The 21,364-nt window shown below is 39.1% G+C and overlaps 1 protein-coding gene across 4 annotated transcripts in view; it reads right to left on the bottom strand.

Annotated features, from left to right (window-relative positions):
- The window catches only part of ESYT2 (extended synaptotagmin 2), a 135,544-nt gene that overhangs the window by 95,548 nt on the left and 18,632 nt on the right, over positions 1-21,364 (bottom strand). For all 4 annotated transcript variants that reach the window (XM_034760015.1, XM_034760017.1, XM_034760018.1 and 1 more), the window contains exons 2-3: positions 1,846-1,887; positions 951-1,085 (exon numbers count right to left, since the gene is read on the bottom strand). In XM_034760015.1, coding sequence (XP_034615906.1) covers positions 951-1,085; positions 1,846-1,887 — 177 coding nt within the window. The remainder of the gene's footprint in view (positions 1-950; positions 1,086-1,845; positions 1,888-21,364) is intronic.

Consider the following 21,364-nt stretch of genomic DNA (forward strand, 5'->3'; position numbering starts at 1 on the left):
TCACTCATTTAAATTCATTGAAGTCAATAGAGAAACACAAGGAATGAATTTGACTTTCAAACACTGTCAGACTCATGAAAAGGGGAAGGGTAATATTTGTTCAAGATAAGGGGGAAGAAAATTGTAAGCATCAATTATTGACTGCCTAAAAAGCTTGTTACACAAGTTCTTATATATGCTTTACAATCTTTTTATTTTTTGTTTTTGCTTCATTATAGCTACATTATACTAGCAATCATCCACCTAACCAACCACAATGAGACATTAATAGCCACACCACACAAAGCTGGAATGAAGATTCTGCTGTGTAAGGAAATAGGGGTGAGGGTAATTCCTTCTTCAAGAACGTAACTCACAGTAGTGTAGTACTTTAGCACAACAATAGCATTATACATACTCAACCAACATACTAGTGCTCCCCACTGAAATCATAGGCCTTACACTAGTCTTTTTTGCCCAAAATTTGTTACCAATGGGATCAGCAGTGATATTTTTTTTTAAAATAACAAAGCAAATAAGATTCCTCCGCCTAAAGTATCGTTTAAGCCTACTGAGTTAATTTAAAAAGGTATTATTGAGAGGCTTACATTTAATTATGTTAATATCAGAATCCTTTAAGATTAAGGATTACTCTTTGCCATTCTCCCACAAGTGGGATAATCTTTCCACAATGGTGACCTTAGATCAAAAGGCAGCATTAAATTTGCCTCCCAAGTCACACACTTTTGTATTTTATTATTTAATATTTATATTATAATAGCACCCAGAGGCCCTTAACAGGACTTCATTGTGCTGGGTGCTGCACAAACACATTCAAAGACATAATCTGCCCCTGAGAATTTACAATCAAATGTCACCAAAAGCCCTTACTTGTGTAAATTCATGTATCATGTTAAAAAGCAAGCAAGAGAGAGACACATTTATAAACTCATATGTTAGAAGAAACTGACCTGGTGACCTATATCAATCTTTGTGAAACTGAAGGTACTAAGGTGGTTGTTTGCTCCTCTCACAGCGGGTTCTATCGTTTCTCTGAAAAGTTTCTCAATAAACTGGCAAATAAAAGGCCATAAGTGTTTTACAGTCTGAGGAAAAAGAAATAAAGATTGTATTGAACAGTTAAGAACATACATATTTGTATTATTTCAACATGCGTCAACGGAGAAAGTCTTCAAAGCAAAAGATTTTTTTTAAATATAATACAACTCTTCTCTCTGCCATTTGCCAAGAGATCCCTCACTTCTGCATTTCCTACCACATGGAAAAGCCTTCTTGGACCAGTGTCTCAATTCTCCATCTATTTTCATATCTTGTTTAAGAACTTTTTTGCCCATTACTATATACATATTAATTTCTCTATTCTAATATTTACTATTACTAAAATATTGTTCTGGGATACACTTTGAATGAAAGACCCTACACCAACTGAAGGTGCATTGTTCTGTGTTTTATTTTATTTTATACACATGGCACTTCAAAGTTCTGTTCACTTATAAAACAAATACAAAATTGGTTAATTTGTATATGGTACATTAGGACACGAGCCAAGCAAAAAGGTAAATTTATGCTTAGAATCTGCAGTTGACTGTCCATAAGTCTGATTTAAATTATTTTAATGCAGATTGAAATGGATCACTCTGTTCAAGAATGGCAGATCATGATTTAGTACTATTACACTGGCATCACAATTATCAACTAAAGAAAGATTGGCCCTTGGTTTACACAAACTGTATTTAGTGTGTGGGGTATAGATCTGTACATTGATCAACTGCCAAAACATCAAATGTAAAAGGACAATAAATATTTTATCCTCAAGTCCATCAGCTATCTGGAAGAACATCTTACCTTATTTAGCCATTCTGCCCTTTCTGTATCTGGAAAATGAACCTAAGGAGAAAGGAAAAGAAAAAAAAAAGCAATTACTACAAGCACACTTAATTAATGAAAATACAATGTAAAAATGACAAGTAGATATGGTACTATTAGGAGCAATAAATTTAATATCTGGAACTGATACAAAGAACCACTAATTATCCAGGACCCAAGATTCATAATAAGAATGTATAAACGTGGTTAAATAGTTGAAGTAAATGTCAATTAAAAAATTGTAAACCAGGTAAATACACACTCTTGTATACTCCATAGTACAGGTGTGTAGGAAGTATTGTTTTAGCACAGTGTAAATGATAGTGTGAGACCAATAAATACAACAGTCAAGTCCACAGCGAGATTAGTCAATACAACATGCCTCTCAGTTTTAAGGACACTGTACAAGGGTAACTTCTCTTTTGGGTATTTTGTAAGAGACCAGAATACTAGCTGATGATTTTGAAAAATGACTTGTCTGGTGGTTATTAAGACCTCAAAAAACTGAAGTGAGAAAGAATGAGGTATGCTCATTGGGAGCAAGAACAATCGTACACAAATCTCAGTTTCTACTTTTGAAAAAGAATTAAGCAACTATGGATGTTAAATACATGCCAATCATGCTCTGCACTGCTTCCATGAAAAAGGATGGACTGATTTTTTTTAATTTAAGTGATTTTGCAGGTATTTCAAGATATTTAAATAAGATTTTTATTTATATGTTTCTAGTTCTTTACTTTGCTCTCACTTTACAGTCTAAAATTGCCTCTACTCTCTGTTCCTCCTCCCAAGCCTCAGAGGTAGGGAGACTTTGTCTGGGCCAGTAGGGGAAAGAAAAGCGGTGGCCCTTCCAAGGATTGACACACACACCCCACCACCACCCTCCTCATGGGCACTCTGCCTACTTGTGACCTGGAGGAGTTCTGTGACTGTTTGGCTTGAAGTGTGAAGCTGTCATGCACCAAAGGGGAGGATTTATAAACCCTTTCCCCAGCCCCTACTTCCAGGTTACAGATTCTCAGGAACATTAGGGTGACTAGTAAGAATCCCCAGTGGGGACTGACTGGAAGTCACCCCAAGAAGTGTAGCAGAGGCAGCAAGTGTAGCAGAACACATGGGGAAGCAGTGGCCCTGAGGTTGGGACACTTATGCACAGTCAGGCCCAAAGCTTTCCCCTCTTTGTGGCGATGACATGAACCTTGACTGGTTCTCCCTCCTTATGAGGTCCTATGGAAGGGTGTCTAGGTAAGTAGCAATGTAGGATTAGGTAGTACTTATTCTGCTATAAAGTGAAGTTCAGCGCTGTGGGTTCAAATTCCACTAGGAAGTTTTTCAAAGCATGTCCTGAATTTTTAAAAAGTTTGTAAGAAGCTTCTGGGGACCAGAAGAGTGAGGAAACAAATGATGGTGAGTGGAGATGCCAAACACACCACACATGCTGCAATTAAGTGGTGGCAGAAGAGATTGCTCTGATTGCCTCTCTTTTAACTATTGTTATGTGAATGTACATGTGTGGTTTTGATACAAAAAATTATGTAGCTCTGACATTTTTAAAGTTACAAATATTGACCCCAGCGTCAAAGTTTTGGGAATCCCTTTTCTCCAGGAAAAAAAAATTCTTTTTTTAATGCACCACTGAAATTTGTCCAGTATAATCATTACACTTAGCAGATATGTACCCTGGAATTACAAACATGGGTAGATTTTTCTGCCTTTTTGTATATTTGTTTGTTCTTTAAGTAAATCTCTGAACCTCACTAGGCTTTCACTAAGAGGCTAAGTGTTCAATATAGATTTCCTACATAAAGAATTTAAGTGCATGGAAATAATTAATAATGAATATTTGTGTTCCTCTGTACTAGACTATAATATTTTATTAATGTAGAATTCAATAGATGGGCAATCTAGGCTGACTTAGAGGCAGACGGCTGGGAAATCAAAACTTAAATGTCTCTATAAAGTATCTAGTAGGAATATTCATTTTTGAATTTGCAACAAAACAAAATAGTACATATGTATATGTTTCATGTTTACACTGAATCAGAACCTATAATTAAACATAAAACTTTAATTCAATATTTGTCTCAAAACCTATGCTCCTTCAGAATGGTTGAAAGGTATAAGAAAGAAAGAAAGAAAGAAAGAAAGAGGAAGATTTAGGAAGCGGGGGTTGCCTTCCTTCAAAGCATCTGCTACTGATCACTGCTGATGAAAGATATCAGATTACTGTAGATGGATAAGATAATGCATGTTGCTATTGTATATCCTAAATTCCATTCCACATTAAAGATTGTAAAACACTGAACAATTCTCCTTTCTACATATCTGCTCTCATATTCCTTCCATAAGTGCTGGAACCTGGAACTAGGGGTGCAGTGAGTGCTGCCACACCCTCTGGCTTGTGCAGGTGCATACTTGGCTCCTTGCATTAGCATTGCAAGTACTCATCAGGAGTGCTTACGCTGATGCACAGTGCAATGCATCACTGGGATACATAACCCAGTGTGCAACTCGCCATCATCTGGAACACTGTCTTTGGGGAAATTTTAGCAAAGCATGGTGGGGCAAAATGAATATGCAAGGGAGACTTGGAGAACCATGCAACTTTCCCCATCCCATAATGCCACATGTCCCATAATTTTTGCACCTTTTTAAAAAGTCCCACAAAACCACACAGCACTTCTTGCTGTCTGCCATCTCTGACAGAAGCATGGAGCCTGCATAGCTCTGCACTATTTTCATGAGCATTGCAAACACAGGATGAATGATCCTCCATTATTTGCAGAGCCCGTAGGAAGAACCACAGCAGCAAGGTACATGACGATTTCATGGAGGACAGACTGCTGTGGGACACAGCAAAAACCAATTCAAGATTATCGATGGCACTTATGGAGCATCTGCAGACGGTGCAGTGCCATTTCTGGGCCTGAAAAACAAACAGTAACTTAGACATGAGCCTGCCTGGCCCCTGAGCTCCCAGCCGGGGAACCTAGTCCCCGGCCCCTCCCCTACTGTCCCCTCTCCCCCGCAGTCACGCCACCGCTCGGGTCGCGCTCTGGCCTGCCACTCCCGCTGGGCAGCGTGGGGGGCGCAGCTGGCTCTGGCCAGGTGTCATGGCTGTGAGCTTCCGGCTGCTGGTAAGGGGGCGGGAAGCGGAGGGGGTTGGGTAAGAGAGTGGAGGATTCTGGGGGATAGTCAGGGAGGAGGGGGCAATTGGATGGGGTGGAGCTTCTCGGGGGGCGGTCAGGGATGGGGAACAGGGAGGGTTGGGAGTGGGAGTCCCAGGGGGCCTGTCAGGGGGCGGGGATGTGGATAGGGGTCTGGAGGGCAGTCAGGGGACACAGAGCAGGGGGGGTTGGACAAGGGGGTGGGATCCTGGGGGGCAGTTAGGGGCGGGGGGTCCCGGGGCGAGGTGGTCAGGGGACGAGGAGCAGAGGGTGGTTGGATAGGGAGTGGGAGTCCCGGGGGGGCTGTCAGGGGGCGGGAAGTGGGAGGGGGCAGGGCCAGCTGTTTGGGGAGGCACAGCCTTCCCTATCCGGCCCTCCATACAGTTGCGCAACCCTGATGTGGCCCTTGGGCCAAAAAGTTTGCCCACCCCAGCACTAACTGATTGGGATTGCATTGTAAATTGCAGGTTTGGGATGACAAGCAGTGGCTGCAAAACTTTCAGATGCAAAAGCCCACATTCCTGGATCTGTGAGCTAAGCTCACCGCAGCCCTCCAGCACAGAGACTCCAGAATGAGATCTGCACTAACAGTTGCGAAATGACTGGCGATTGCACAGTGGGAGCTTGTAGCGCCGGACTACTACTGTCAATGGGAAATCATTCTGGAGTTGGAAACTCCACAGTGAGGGCCGTTGTTTTGCAACTATGCAGGGCCATTAATTGTCTTCTACTACACAGGACTGTGACCCTTGGTAATGTGCAGGACACAATGGATGGATTTGCAGCTATGGGGTTTCTAAACAGCAGAGGGGTGATAGATGGCACACATGTCCTTGGTTTGACACCAGCCCGCCTTGCCACAGAGTACATCAACAGAAAAACTACTTTTTTTTACGATTATACAAGCTTTGGTGGATCAATGACAACTGGTCAGGGAAGGTGCATGACGCTCACATCTCTAATAATACAGGACTGTTCAGAAAGCTGCAAGCAGAGACATTCTTTCCCAACCAGTGGATTACCAATGGTGATGTTGAAATGCCAATAGTAATCCTGGGGAGCCACGCCTATCCCTTGCTCATGAAGCCATACAATAGGCACCTCAACAGCACCAAGGAAAGATTCAACTGCTCACTCAGCAGCTGCGGAAAGCCAGTTGAATATGCTTTCGGTAGACTGAAGCGGCGCTGGTATGGTTTACTCACAAGATTGGATCTCAGTGAGAAAAAGATCTCAATAGTTACAGCTGCCTGTTCAGTCTTGCATAATACTTGTGAGGAAAAGTTGCCTCAAGTGTCAATGCGGAGTGGCTGCTGGCTGACTTCCAACAACCAGACACACGGGCTATTAGAAGAGCTCCATGTGGAGCCATGCAGCTGAGGGAGGCCTTGAAAGAGTGTAGATACATGCACAGTTATGTCAACGCAAGGCAACTTACATTGACCAAACTTTGTAGTATAGCCCTGGCTTTTATTTTTAGTTACTTTGGGACTAAATGGCCTGAAGCACCATTGTTCATAAATTGGTAAATAAAGCTTTTTTTTGCTTGAGGCCCCTTAAACATGAATCAGGTGGGCAGAGCTAATTTTAACTTGATAAAGCAGTGCTGTGCCCAATAAAGCAGCTTACCCATTTTCAGTGATTATTTTCACACAGTGCCCATTATACTGGCTATACAGAAATCCCTGTTCCATTCCACAGCCTGTATCTTTACAATACACACTAGCTCAACTTAAGACTAAGACTTCCTTTCTGCAACAGAAGAGGCACTGACACCAGCTTCTTGTACCTAGACTCTGGGTCTGGCAGCTTTGACAACACAGCATCCACAAAGCAACTCCACTGATGTTCTGTGCTGAGAGAGAGGGCAGCAGGTATCGGAGGCCTGCAGTTAACTCCTATTCAAAGCCTGCCTAGTCAAGCTTTGTGGATGGAAAAAGGGGATATTAGGGACCTTTAAATACAGAAACAGGAAATGTTTTCCACAATACCATTTTTTTATTGAACTTTTCATGCAAGTTTGAGAAGTACAATCACATTCGCCACTTGGAGACATTTTTAAGTATTAAAAAGACAGCAAAGAATAATCCATGTAGAAATACTGTGGCAAATATTACCAACACCCTAAAGACAGTGTTGAACACTAAATCAAATTCAATGTTAATAGTTTCAAGAATGTTTTATTCATATTAAGATTTCTTTTCAAAATGCTTAGAGTTATACAGTTCTGCACTTTTTAAAATGTACACAAGTCCACATTATCATACAGATACTTGTGCTTAGCCCTGAATAACTGTTGACTGTATTTTTCATTTTCGATGTGCCCTGCACCCTACACTGCCAGTCCCTGCCAAGTCCTGAATTTACGATGAACTATTTTTTCTGCCATGACCAATTAAAAACTTAAAGCCCCAGAAAAAGGAATGCAACGCCCTGCTGCATATTTGCTGTTAGCATTGTCAAAGCTCACTTCACTATCACTCACAATTAGTAACCACCAGCATGTGGCTACTGGGGGTGGCAAATAACTAAGAATAATGTATGTCAAAAAGGTAGTACATCAGAGAGAGGAACATATCTCCTCTCCTTTAACAATGGAGGTTTCACAAATCTGTACACGTGTCACTAAAAGAAAGCACAAGGCAAAGAAGCTTTGCAAGCAGTGAGGTGTAGCATTCCCCTGGAAACAGTTTTGCGTAACTCAAAGCAAGGGAGACATCTCAGATAAACTGCCTGATTTAAAACATGAGCTGCAGTGCGGTGACTGGTTGCCTGCTGATGCTCTATGTCACAAAAAACACCTGGTGCCTTATCTTTCTACCTTTGTCATCAGCCTTATTTAAAACGGTGTATTAGCCAAAACATGTAACATTACATAACTCTCCTACTTTGGAAAACCCAATTATATTTTTCAAGTGGTGAAGACACAAGTATGGTTCTCAGCTACCAGGTCTATTCCGTAAAATCGAAAGAAACTACTGTAAGCCAAATATTTTTCAGTGATCTACATAAAACTGTTGCTTATCGCATCAAAGTAATTAAAGCATTACTAAAATGCTACTAACATCATGGTACCATTTAACAATATTACTACAGTTAAATGAAGGACTTCTTTAAAGTCAGGATAATAAAAGGTTACAATTATGAAGCATATTCTCTTCTAGAACTTGAAAGATTTGAGAAACTAGTCTACAAATTAATGTCATTAAAGGCTGGACTGGTACACCAGCAGAATCTGAAAACACTTTTCTCTCTAGAAAAGCAAGAAAGTGTTTTCAATACAGGGTACTCACAGCTAAGTAAAACTAGTTGTTAGTTGATCTCATGTGACAATGAGATCTGCCTACTAATGATGATAAATATTTTCTAAGTGGACCAAAACTTGAAAGGTTAGTATAGATTTCTTCAGGAATTAATGAACAGAATCAATATGCACCAATCCTGAATTGTGTTAAAACCCCTATTACGAAAATGCAAAAATTGAAGTTAGTTTCTTCCATTTATGCTGTTCATTTACTTTATGCTCAAAATGAAAGAAAAGAAATGAAACTAGATGGATACATTTCATCTTTTGGTTCTCATGCACCAACACAATGCAATTGAATTTAGAATCACAACACTGCAAGGAACTGTTCTTAAACAGATTTTCAGTTCAGCTCACAAAAGTCATTCCCTTCATATTAGATTTTGCATATCTCCAATCCTAACCCATCCTGCTTTGCCTGAAAAACCTAAATTTTGAGATGAAACTAAGTGTTCCTTTAAACTATAACTGCCAGGCTAATTTGTTACAGTTTGCTTTAGCCCATGCAGCTTTCATTGTAAACTAATTAGGGGAACTTGAAAGGAAAATAATCCTGGTATGAATACAGAGCTGGAAGCACAGTAAGTGGAGTTTAAATACCAATGTACCAACTGGTTACTGTAGAGCTAGCCAAAGTGAGAAGGAACACTTTGGATTACAAGCAAAAATTCACAAGAGATTTCCTGTTGCCAGGGGTGAAAGTAAGATGGTACGGGCCAGCATGCGTACCATGCCATGGCAGCGCTTTAATGTCATTGCCCCCTTCCCAACCCCCCCAGGCCGCCAATGGGGGGAGGTGATAAAAGGAGCAGATGCCCCGGGGCCGGTGATTTAAAAGGGCCCGGTGCTCCGGCTGCCCCTACTGCAGCAGCGGCCGGAGCCAGGCAGTGCAGATTGGCTCGCTGGGGGACGCTGACTCCACAGCCCCACCCCTTCTGCCCAAGGTCCCGCCCCTTCTGGGGGGAGGTCAGGGGCAGAGTGGGTCAACCTGAAGTAGCAGCACATAATGAAATTAAAAAACTAAAGCCCTTTTCAGAATTTTGGTACTGTGCATAAACAGACCTTTGATGCAAGGGAAGAGACTTTCCTGGCCACATTTTTAAGAAGCTTACATAGTAACATATGGCTCTTGAAAACAATCAAGTGTGTTGTGTGCACACCAACATCATCCATGTGAACAAATCGAGTCCATAACATGCAAGGAAGCTCAAAGAACACCTACTATAAGTATTAAATTTAAAGAGACTCTGACACTTCATAAACATATTCTACCGGAGGGGAGAAAGTGCTTTAGTACAATGTTCTTATATTCTATTCCTTTGTTTCCAAGAAAACTAGATGTGTTCCTGTGTGTTCCTTAAGAGTTCAGAATCCTCTGACATAATTGTCTTAACAGCAACTATGTAACATCACAGAGGATCTAGCTAGGTATTTAGATGATGTCAAATCACTGTGACAGCATAGGTCACAATGCTTGGATAAGAAATAAACAAGAGAACATAAACTTTGAAGGAAAAAGATTATTGTTATCCAATGACTAGACATATGCCTCTTTATTTCATGTGGAACAGAACCTTCATCTTTGATGGTCTCTTGCTGCAGTCTTAGCTTCTTCCCATTTTATTTTGATAGATTTCAATTCTGTTTCCATTATGCATTTCCACGCTATCCTTAGTTTATCTAGTCACCTCTGGCTCTTCAGGTTCCAATTCAACTTGTTTTATTATGTTATTTGGGTCTTTCCTTATGTATTTCCTAGCCATCTCCATTTTCGTTCAATACTTTCCTGTCCTCTCAGTTTCTGTTTCGTCCTCTTCCAGAGTTCTTCATTTGTGATTTTTTCTGGCCTCTCATAATATTGAGGATTTGTTTAAGGCAGCTGTTTATGAAAACTTGGAGATGAGTTAGTAAGGTCTTAAGTCTCCAAGTTTCAGCACCATGTAGTAAGACCAAATATTTAACACCATTGTAAAAGTCTTAAGTTTAGTTTGGAGGGAATGATTTCTGTTTCTTCAGAATGGCATTACAGTTATGAAAGCATGTCTGGTTTTCATTATTTTGGCTTTAATGTCTTCGTCTGTTCTACGTGTTGTACTTATAATATTGCCAAGATATGTGAATTATTGAACCTCTTCTATGTCAGGCCCAGAAAGTGTTATTGGGGTTTCTTGTTTCGCATTGATTATTACGGTTTTAGTTTTGCCTGTGTTGATTTTCAACCCTAATAACTGTGCACAGGCCTGGAGATCATTTGTTTTGGCTTGCATGTCTCAATGGGTATGTCATACCAAGGTGAGGTCATCTTCAAACTTCTACATGAAAGTCCACTATATGACCCTTGTATGAAAGCCTTTTATACAACAGATATAACAGTTTTATTGAAGTTGCTACACCACTATGGAATCGCTCCGAAATTTTTGATCATTCTGAGCTTCTATAAAAAATGTGAAATGCTAAGGAACACATAACAGTGAATTGACTAAGCCATTTAAAGTTAACACTGGCCTCAGACCAGATGTGTTATGTCTCCCATTATCTTTTTACTGGTAGTGGACTGCATAATGAGAAACACCACAGAACAACCAACGGGCATACAATGGACTGTTACCCAATCATCCTTAATAATTAGAAACAGAAGATACATGATATAAAATAATTATGCCTAAATAGAATTTTTCTCATGAAGCATTAGAGACATTAAATAAAACTGTACACAAGCTTTTTATTAGAGCTGGATGGAAATCAGAATCTGCAATTTATTTTTTTTTACCACGTGAAAAAAAACAAAACAAAAAATACTGAAATTTCCAGCGAAACAGAATTCCAGAAAAACTTAGTTTGGGGATTATCAAAATGTTATGTCCTGATTTTGACTTTTCTGTATTATGTTGTATGACATAAAATTAAAACAAAAAGTTATTTCAAAATGGAAAATCAAAGGTTGAAATATTCTTATTAGAAGGCTCAGTTCCTTTTTAAAATGAAATTTAATCAAAAACCCATTTCCACAAAATGTTTCTTTTTCGACAAATCAGCATTTTCTGATGTAAAAACATTCCATCAGATTTCCATCAGCTCTGATTTTTATGAAGAAGTCTACACAAAAACATTATCAGATAATAAAGAAAACAGAATTGCCCTGGAAAATAGTAAGATTGAAAATAAAAAGTATAATGACTTAGAGGTTGTCTATATAAGGCTGGTATCCAATTCAAGCAATTTAGACTACTGCTTTCCAAGTCACAAAAAGTAGTCTCCTATCTGGAACAGCCTCATATGAGGCTACAGTCCAAGAGAATTTATCTATTTCAGAAAGTATTCTGTAGAAGAATTCATACAATAAGTCATAGCAGTAAGCATAATATAGAGTTTAACTACATTTGGCATGTTTAATCCAAAACACAGTACTTTCAAAACTTAAGCCAAAATATGTCTAAAGCTGTTTTTATTTTGCCCATTTGCAACTCTTCTGCATAGCATTTTATTGCTACTAATGGTACGGCATCTTAAAAACCCAAAATCTGAAAGGTGAGAAGAATATCTGGTCCTGCTTCCAAATGAAAGCACTGAAAAGCCGATCAATAGTTGTGACTCTCTGATCAGCTATAAGCCCTACTAGTACAAAGTTCTAGTTTTATTAGGCAGTGCAATATTAGCATGTTTCAAATTGTTTTTTTCAAGCCCAAATCAAAAATTAGAGATGAGACCAACTAGCTAAGTCATTCAACCAGTGAATAATAGTGTCCCTCTAGTCTAGTGCTTTGTCCAGTCTAATTTTAAATTATTCTATTCACACACGTCTAAAGTGCATCACTTTGCAGGACAAGCATACATTTAAGAAGTACTGCAAGAGTATGGCCTTGTCTACACTACACAGTGTACAGTGGCGATGTAAACACGACAATGCTACTTTTGGCAGCAAAACTCTGTTTACCAACAAAATAAAACCACCTAGGATGTGTGCGTGTGCGCGAGACTGGTGTGCTGTGCAGAGCTGGGGAGGAAGGCGGGACTGATGTCGGGGAGTGTCCCCTGCCTTAAGACCAGTTACTTCCAGCTGCTGTCTGAATTTAAAGAGACAACATTCCGACACACTCATTCTCCCGCAACACACACACACTGTCTCTCTCACATATATACACTCCCTCCCACACACACTTTCTCTCACTCCCCAACACAGTCTGTCTCTGTCTCTCCCTGCCCCACACTCACTCCTATCACACACTCTCCCCCCCTCCCCACACTTCAGTTGAAAAGCAGCTAGCAATCTAGTAGGATGCCCATGAAACAAATCGAGTACCAATGCAATCAATCTCTAGGTAGCTCATTAAGACAGTTTGGCTGAATGTTCAGTCTGTATATGTCATTGGTGAGCTTATCGTGCCACCAAAGCTTTTGGCAGCCATCTGATCACCAACTGTGTAGCAGCATTCCTTGGTAACTTCCTAATTCATTGGTCTTCCATCCTAGTAACAACATGCCAATACTAAGAAGGCCAACAAAACCATACCAGTGCTGATATAGTCAATTTACTGCTTTTCCGGCTTCCTTAGCATCCATGTTTCACTATTATACAATAGAGTTGGTATAACTGAGGTACTATAGACCCACAGCTCCCTGGTAAGCTTGATGTCACAATGTCTCCACCTGCTGAAGGGCCTGGGACATGGCAACAGTTGCTGCTACAATATGGATGTACACATCTTTCGAGCATCCTCCAGCTCTAAGAAGTATCTACCTAAGAAGCTTCCCAAGCATTTGACAGTTGCCATCTGCTCTATATTGCATCTGGATAGGTTCATACTGAGCTGTTTGTAATTTGAAGTTGGAGGCTACTTAATGACAAGGGCCAGGGACTTAGTTTCATCTGGATTAACAAACTGACTAATGCACTCTGCTTCTTGACCAACTAGATCAGCTATCTCTGCAGTGATTCATCAAACTGAGCCAGCAAGACAGTATCTTTGATGTACTTGAGATCTCAAAGCAAAATCTCTAACAGCTGCCTCTTCAAACTTATCCATCCACCAGTCCATGCCGACATTGCACAACAATGGTGACAGGATGCACTCTTGCTAAATTCCCATGGAAATAGGAAACCATGCCATGTATTTATCATTAACTCAAACAGTTTTCTATTCCATCATAGAGCTCTTCTATTGATGACACTATCATCCAAGAGACACCAAGTCACTTCATCAGAACCCACAAACTTACTCAATGCAAGGCCTAATGTAAGTCTAAAAGTGCTGCACATTTATTAAATTCAGACATCTCCTTAAAAAATGGTTTTGAAGTAAAGATCTGGTTGATAGCAGAACAACTAGCTCTAAAGCCATTCTGGGTATCCTGGCTTTTACCATACTGGTTACTAGCAGCCAAATCCAAACAATGGAGAGAAGGCAAGCACACAGCCAGCTACACAGGTGCTGGTCTCAGACTGCATACTCTCTCATCTTTCCTTGCTGCCTGGGTTGACCCTGCTTTCCCTACCAATCAGTCTGAAAAACTGGTTAAACTCAGGCAGTAGGTAATGTGTGCAATTCTCTTTCTGCTTCTCCTATGCTCACTTGTCATCCCAGAAATATATGCATCTATAATCAGCATCATTAAAAGTCAACTAAAATTTGCTTGCTTTGGCAGTCTCAGGAGATTGAATGAACATGGGGAATGAATTATCTTCTCATTTAGCGGTAGATCACTAAATAGCAAGGTTGAGGTACATTTCTTGGGGAAGGTGAGGACGCTACTACTGCCACTAACCCACTTCATCTGTTTTGTGGAGATAGAGAGTCTAGTTACCCAGAAAGGTTGGAATTATTTCTATCAATTTTATTGCATCCTTGGCCGAGAAGGTAATAATAGTCTGTCTATTTGTAACAGTAGAGTACTTACAGTATTTCCAGATCAAACCAAACAAGAAGGTTCCTCACTGCAAAATGGTACAATCTAGAGCAAATTTCTTCTGCTTAATGAAGAATTTGATTAGGCTATATGACTCAGCTTCCAGAGGTCTGATGAACAGAAATAGCACTTTTTTCAAACTTTATCAGATCCCTTCCATAGACTGATGTTACTCATACAATGTTAACTCAGGAAACAGTAACAGCAATTTCCTGTTCAGTCTATTATACGGAGGAAATGAGAGGATGAAGTTATTTCCTCTCCTTCCCCCACTTCACAGCATACCAACATTTCTGTGGAGTAGCCTAGAACTTAAGTCTTGGATAATATTTTAATACTATACCACTTTGTACACACACCCATAAACATATACACCATGTTAAAAGAACATTAAGGTTGCCAAGTCAACCACTCAAAAGTTAGTAAATTCCACAATTAAGGTTGTCTGTGCAACCTTAATTTAGCCCCCTTTTCCATATACATTATGATAGTCTTTAATCACGTACTATACTTCATTCAGTACACAGTATGGCTAAGGACCAACTAAGAGCAGGGCCCCATTATGCCAGGCACTGTATAAATACAGAATAGCAGACCAATCCTGCCCCAAAGAGCTTACAGTCTAAATAGACAAGACAGAGTGGGGAAGGGGTATAATGCACAAGCAGAGTGAACGAGATGGCAACAAACATCACATTAGGGTTTTGTTTGTTTGTCTGTTTTTGAATGGCAGAGGGAACTTAGAAGGGAAGGGAGATATGGTGACAGAGCAAGGGATAAGAAGTTAAGAGGGGAAGGTGTGAAGCCAAGGGAAAAAGATGGAGGGAGAAGGAAGGGGAAGAGGGCTGGAGCAAAGAGCTAATCAATTCAGGGCAAAGAAAATCCAGTCAAATTTGTAGAAATTCACACACACACACACACACACACACAAATACATACATACATACATACATACATATGTGATTTGTAAAGAATGAAAATGGTGTTAGTTACCAAACAGGATGTGGTCTCTCCCTTCGAAATCTGAAGTGATTCATTTAGTGCTAACCAGCATGAGCTCAACCTTGCCTCCCAAGTCTTCTCTCTATTTTTCCACTGCAAGTGGAAGGAGGCAAACCTCTATATACATGTATGCTATTTTTGACAGAATTGTTTATTTGGCCCTTGGATTTATAATACAAATACATGGTACCCATTGGGCCTTATATACAGAGTTCATGTTCCGTTAACAGCTCTTTAACAGATTCCTATGTTCACTTCCTTGTACAGTACTGATTATCCTCAAAGTATAAAAAGTATTAATATATGGAAATGCACTTAAGTACCCCAACTCTACTCTGTAGTGGCACACTTAGGAAAAAAAGATATGAAAAAGTCTAATGTATCTTTGAAAATCAATTTAATCTAATCTGACTACAAACAGCTAGGCTAATCATAATTATATTGTTACTGCACAGAGCAGAGTTTGGGTCCCTTCCATTTCCATACCTTAATATATTTGGATTTCCTTGAGATTTACCTTAACTCTGTGTTTCCTGGATTTGTAATGTTTGGTTTTGAGATAACTGCAACATGCTTGTAATGTTTTATCTGTAAATGACAGATGTATACTCAACCTTAATTCCAGTTTAATGTGGCTTTTAATGTGGGAATTAAAAAAAATTTAACTGAATGAATTTAATTTCTACTCTAATGGAATTAATGTAAATTGAGAAAACAGCAATAGTAGTAAACAAGTTTAAAAATTAAGGGTCCTGCATTGATTTGTAAATTGCCACACAATCTAAGCGTGATGGATGCTTGGATAACATTTTCCTTCAAAAATAATGCTTTTTTAAAAAGCGTTCTCTAAATCAGATTTGTGCTAAGAGACAAGGGACTTGTCTATATTTGCAGTGTGGCAGAAGTGCAGCTGCACCACTGTAATGCTTAGCGTAGATGCTACCTAAGTCAGCAGGAGATCTTCTCCACCTCCGTGAGAGGTGGTAGCTATGTCGATGGGAGAAGCCCTCCTGTCAATATAGCGCTGTCTACACTGGGAGTTCAGTCCACATAACTGCATTGCTCGGGGGTGTGGATTTTGAGCGACATAGTTATATCAACATAAGTTTGTATCGTAGATCAGAGCAAGATGTGTGCTGGGGGAAACACATACTTAGTATTAAACCACACAAAAAATCCAAATACTTTCTACTAGCTTTAATTTTAGTCATTATTCTATGTTACCTTCACTCTGTCAATCTAGCAAATCATAAGAGCAGCCACAAAACATCTTGCACAGATCTATACAAGGTAAATGCAGATTTTTGATCCAGACAAACAAATGTGTTATTGTTTCATGCCTGCATGAGCAACCTGCTTCAGAGTCAGTGCAAGCATTGGTGAAAGACTACGCTCTGAAATGTGTTCAATAATTGGTCAACTCCATTTGACATTTTCTTAAGCTTGATATTTGGCTGCAACAGCTTTTGAAATTAGATCTATCCCTCTCTCCCCCTATCAGAAATGGACAGCAGGTCTAAAGACCTTGTGACTTAAGAGCCATGCAACTCCTAAATTACTTAGGCACTTTTGAAAATCCCACCTCCTATTTTTGTCTACTGTGCTAAGGTGAGGAAAAAAATCTCATGCTTTTAACACCATAAAAGGATAAGTTAATGGGTGACCCTGGAACTAGTTTCCAAGTTTAGACAATAAGAAAGAGCCCAAGGATATGTAAAAAAGAACAAGACAAACAAAACTTAAATGAATTCCAATTTCACTGCTATTCTCTTCCCTAAAATCTGCGGTTTCACTCTATTCCTTACAGTGATCTTGCAGATTGTAGAACTCCAAGTCAGTCAGTTTTAAAAAAGGTTGACTTGTTTTCTAGAGTAATCAAACCAAAGAAGTCTGGACCACAAAAAATGTTTAGAACAGTCATTATAAAATGCTTATAACACAAACTTACAGATTTACTTGAATATCTAGTCTGCATTCTTGAAGAGTAAGCACTGTAAAATTGTGGACGCATACACTGCACTCTTTATATTTAAGATATTTAGGCCCTGCTTTAAAAAGATCTCAACTCAACCTTCACTAATAATAGCAAAGGCATCTCCAGAATATATTGTTCTCACTGAAGAGTCACATCTTAAAACTTTCAGAAAGATACAAGAGAGTTTTCACCAATCATATAGTGAACCTTAATTTTTTAATTTAGAGATTTGCTGTTTTTTCACACTGATGGTACAATTCCAAGCAATTTATTGAGAGCTACATTTTTTGCAATATAAAATTCTCATTTAAATAAAATTAGGATAGAGGGTTTTTTGCCCACTCCCAAAAGGAAGACATATTTGTTTTAGATTTTTGTTACAGTATTGGGACAAGGTGCCCTTAAGACAAGGCAACAACTACTGGAAATAACAGTTTGGCGATTAACAGTCCCTACTTTTCCTAGGCTTGCAGCCAAGCAAGGACTGAACTAGGCAGGCCAGGAAATGGTTTAGGTTTGTGGTGGCTGTGGAGCCATAGCCAATCACTCTTTTGCATAAAGTGGTGCCATTACTAGCCTTATGCCAAGGATACTCTGCTTACTCAAGATAACACACCTACCTATGGAGAACAAGAAGAGCTCTGCTGAGTCTTGGGCCACAGGGAGATAAGGAGACTTTGGTTGGCAAGAACAGTCCTGCCAGAAGGTAGAACCCATGAAGGCTAGCGCTCTATGATATGGTTCAGGGGTCAGCACAGTAGTTGCATTTCCTAGGAGCTGGCCATGAAAGTCAGAACTAATGACAACCAGTCCTAGAAATCAGGCATGAAGAAAAGCAGAAAGCCATCATTTTCTCTACCAAAGTAAAATAGTTTCAAAACTATTTAACATTAGTCCCATGATGGCACTCACGTACATCCTGAGAATTGTATTAAATCTTCATATTTTTTATTGGTCAAGTAGGTGAGAACTGGATTAGAATTGTCTTTTCTTATACTCAGTAAATCAACACTATCCCCGTTTCAAGTAAAAAAAGCATACAACAGTATGAAGTTAATCAGAAAATTCAATGCAGTTGCAATGTTCCCAGAGCATTAGCCCCAGGGATGGGAATGATTAACAGCTGCATAGCGATGGAGTATAGTCTCCAACTCAATGACCCTAGGGACTGAAGGAAGTCCTAGTCCCAACCATACAATTTCAATATATCCATGCTAATCTATAACCTTGACAACCTTACCTCATGAGCTGGGTTGCTGTTTGAGAGCTCGCAAGTCACTAATCTAACTATCATGACTTCCCGCAGAGATTCTATTGGGAAAAAACTCTACCAGTTAGCAACTGCCCCTCATTTCACTACCACAGACTAGCCCCAGAGATTTCTTCCAAATGTCTGAAATCCAGCTGCAATAGTAACGGGTACTGTACAGAGTAGCCGGTGCCATATCTGGATTAATCCCCTACCAAACAGAAACAAACTAGGATTGATTCTTGTTGAAACTAGACAAAGTCACAGGCCTTCTATTTCTTTAGGGAATTTCACAGGAATAGATTTTAAAAGTACTCATGAGATCATTGGATGTAGTAATTTTAGAATTAAATAAATCATCATTGTACACAGTACATTGGAGTTTTATGGAATTACAAGCCACTGGAATCTCACACTCATCTTCCTGCTATTGGCAGGCCTGCCAAAAGCCAAACTATGATTACTCCATCTGGAGCCCATCAAGAGAGTAAAAATGCACTAAACTTCATCAATCCTGTGGATTTACAGGGAGTGGAAGATTTTGAATTTAAAAATATTGTAAGTCAGCATTGTTCATCCAGATCTGGAAGTAAAGGCAAAAGATTCATTATTCTTTTAAGCCGTCAATTACATCAGAAATTGTGTCAGGCATTTTTGAACTGAGGCAATCTAGGAATTCAAATCTGTCATTTAAAATCTTTACCACCACCATTCACAGCTGATGAAAAGTGGGTATACTGGGCTAAAAAAACACAACAACAATAATGGATATATTCCATGTTACCTCAAGTGTCACCTGCAAAGCTCTACTTAGTATGGCATGCTAATAGCAGTTTTTTGGCTACTATGAGTTTTTTATCCAAGCTGTGACATACAAGTAAAGCAAGAATTTTTGTTAATACTCATTTCTAATACCTGTCTCAGATTATGAGCACATTCAGCAGAGGGCAAGGGGAGTGAGGGAAGAAAACTGTGTAGCATGGCATATAGGTAACAAAAACTGGAATTAATACCTATAGAACTACAGGCTATGTGTCACAGTAAATTAATGAGCATGTGTTAGTCATCTTTGGCTCATCTTCGCATCTAGTGCATCTAAAGTAAAATAGTGAGTTGTGTGGTGTCTCAGTAGTTTATACTGATCCACTTCTAGATCCTCTACAACTTGGCAACTAAAAGGAAAGCTACAGAACTTGAATACCAAGACTGTTGCTAAGCACACTCTAGCTTAGATATTTGTCAAGTACCTATTACTGTGGTATCTCAACACTGAAAATACACTGGTAGAGCTGGCTACATGAGGGAACTGGCAAAGCACCTGTAAGCAGCATGATAACCACTTGGCCTTGACTGTCTTAGTCAACTGTCATTTCATTTTTCAAATAAAATCTTAAAACTTGTAAGCAGTCTGTCAGTTCCTGGCTCTTAGATGAGATTTATACAGGAATTAATTAAAAACAAACCACAAAAAACACCTTACAGAAATTCAGAGTAAGTTTTGTAAATCTGATGTTGTTTACATTTGTAGAAGCCTTCCTGGATCTGTAGAACACAGATAAGATTTTTACTATTCATATTGCCCAAGAAAACATGCCTGACTTGTGAGAAGACAAGTTCATACTTTGTGAATAGACAGAGGATAGAGGAGGATGCAATGGGAAAAAAGGAGTGATTGTTTAGCATGCATATTTTAGTTTCATGTTTTTTGTTTTTTTTCTAGAAGGAGTCAGAGTTGTGTGTGTCTTTTTTTTTTTTTTTTTTTTGGTTTCTGAATGGTGTACAAATATAGGAATCTGCAATGTAAAAAAACAACACAGAGAACAATCTGGCTGATTCAGTTCTTGTATTCAGATCGAATACAATTATGCAAGTCTGCACAACCATGTTTTTTGCCTGAACCAGATTAACAACAGTGCAGTTCTACGGTTTCACATGTTTACTATGCGTGCTATGCACTTCATCTGATATCAATCCACATGTAGTGTAACAGTAGTCAATGAGTTTAGATCTAATATTTGTGTTACAATATTTTACAAGACATACCAAAAACATTTTAACGAACTTTAGTTTCTCTGAAAACTTTATGGAAACTCTCTGTGGTGTTGACAGCTCAGCAACATGGGTCTAACACATGAGATCCAGAAAGTAATATTGAGTCGTCTATCATCATTCCTCAGAATGAAACAATGCACAAACAGTAAACCAACCAAAATAAGCACTCTAAGGTGATATTTGGTACACAGGTATGGATTATTTTCAATTTAATATTTTAATCTGCAAGGGTCACCATAAGTGAGACAGCAAGATAAACAAGAAAGAAAAAATGCTACAGCATATCATTAAGGCACTGTCTGTCTGTATTACGTCAAGAAAAACAATTCCAAGAATTTTCTTGCACAAAAGCAAGTAAAGCACTGGTGCAGCCTACGGACAATTTACACGAATGCAGTGTGAAATTGTGTCTACACAATGGATGGGCATTAGTGCAGATACAGAGGTAAATAAAAACAGAGTGTCGATGAGGTCTTAGTATTTAAACTGATCAAAGGTGTGTTATACCCTTCATAGACATTCAAGAAGACTGGTTAATGTGCCAAAAAATAATAGGAAAACAGGCCTGGGGGAAAAGATATAAAAGAAGGCAATTTCTCTTACCTACCATTTCTATTTTGTGATCTTAAAACATCTTACCTATATGGCTTACTTTGGGATTTTAACTTTTTTACCCTTAGTACTTTACAGAAGTAAACAGGAATCATTGGAACACAATTTCCTTTTAAGTTAAACCTTCTTATTATATCTTCTGTGCACCAGAACACTGACAAAACTAAAGATGCACATTTTAATTATGATGGAATGTATAGTGCAGTAGCCAAGTGCTAAGGAAACCTCGAGGT

The sequence above is a fragment of the Trachemys scripta genome, chromosome 2 (assembly GCF_013100865.1).
Source record: "Trachemys scripta elegans isolate TJP31775 chromosome 2, CAS_Tse_1.0, whole genome shotgun sequence".
NCBI classification, from domain to species: domain Eukaryota; kingdom Metazoa; phylum Chordata; order Testudines; family Emydidae; genus Trachemys; species Trachemys scripta.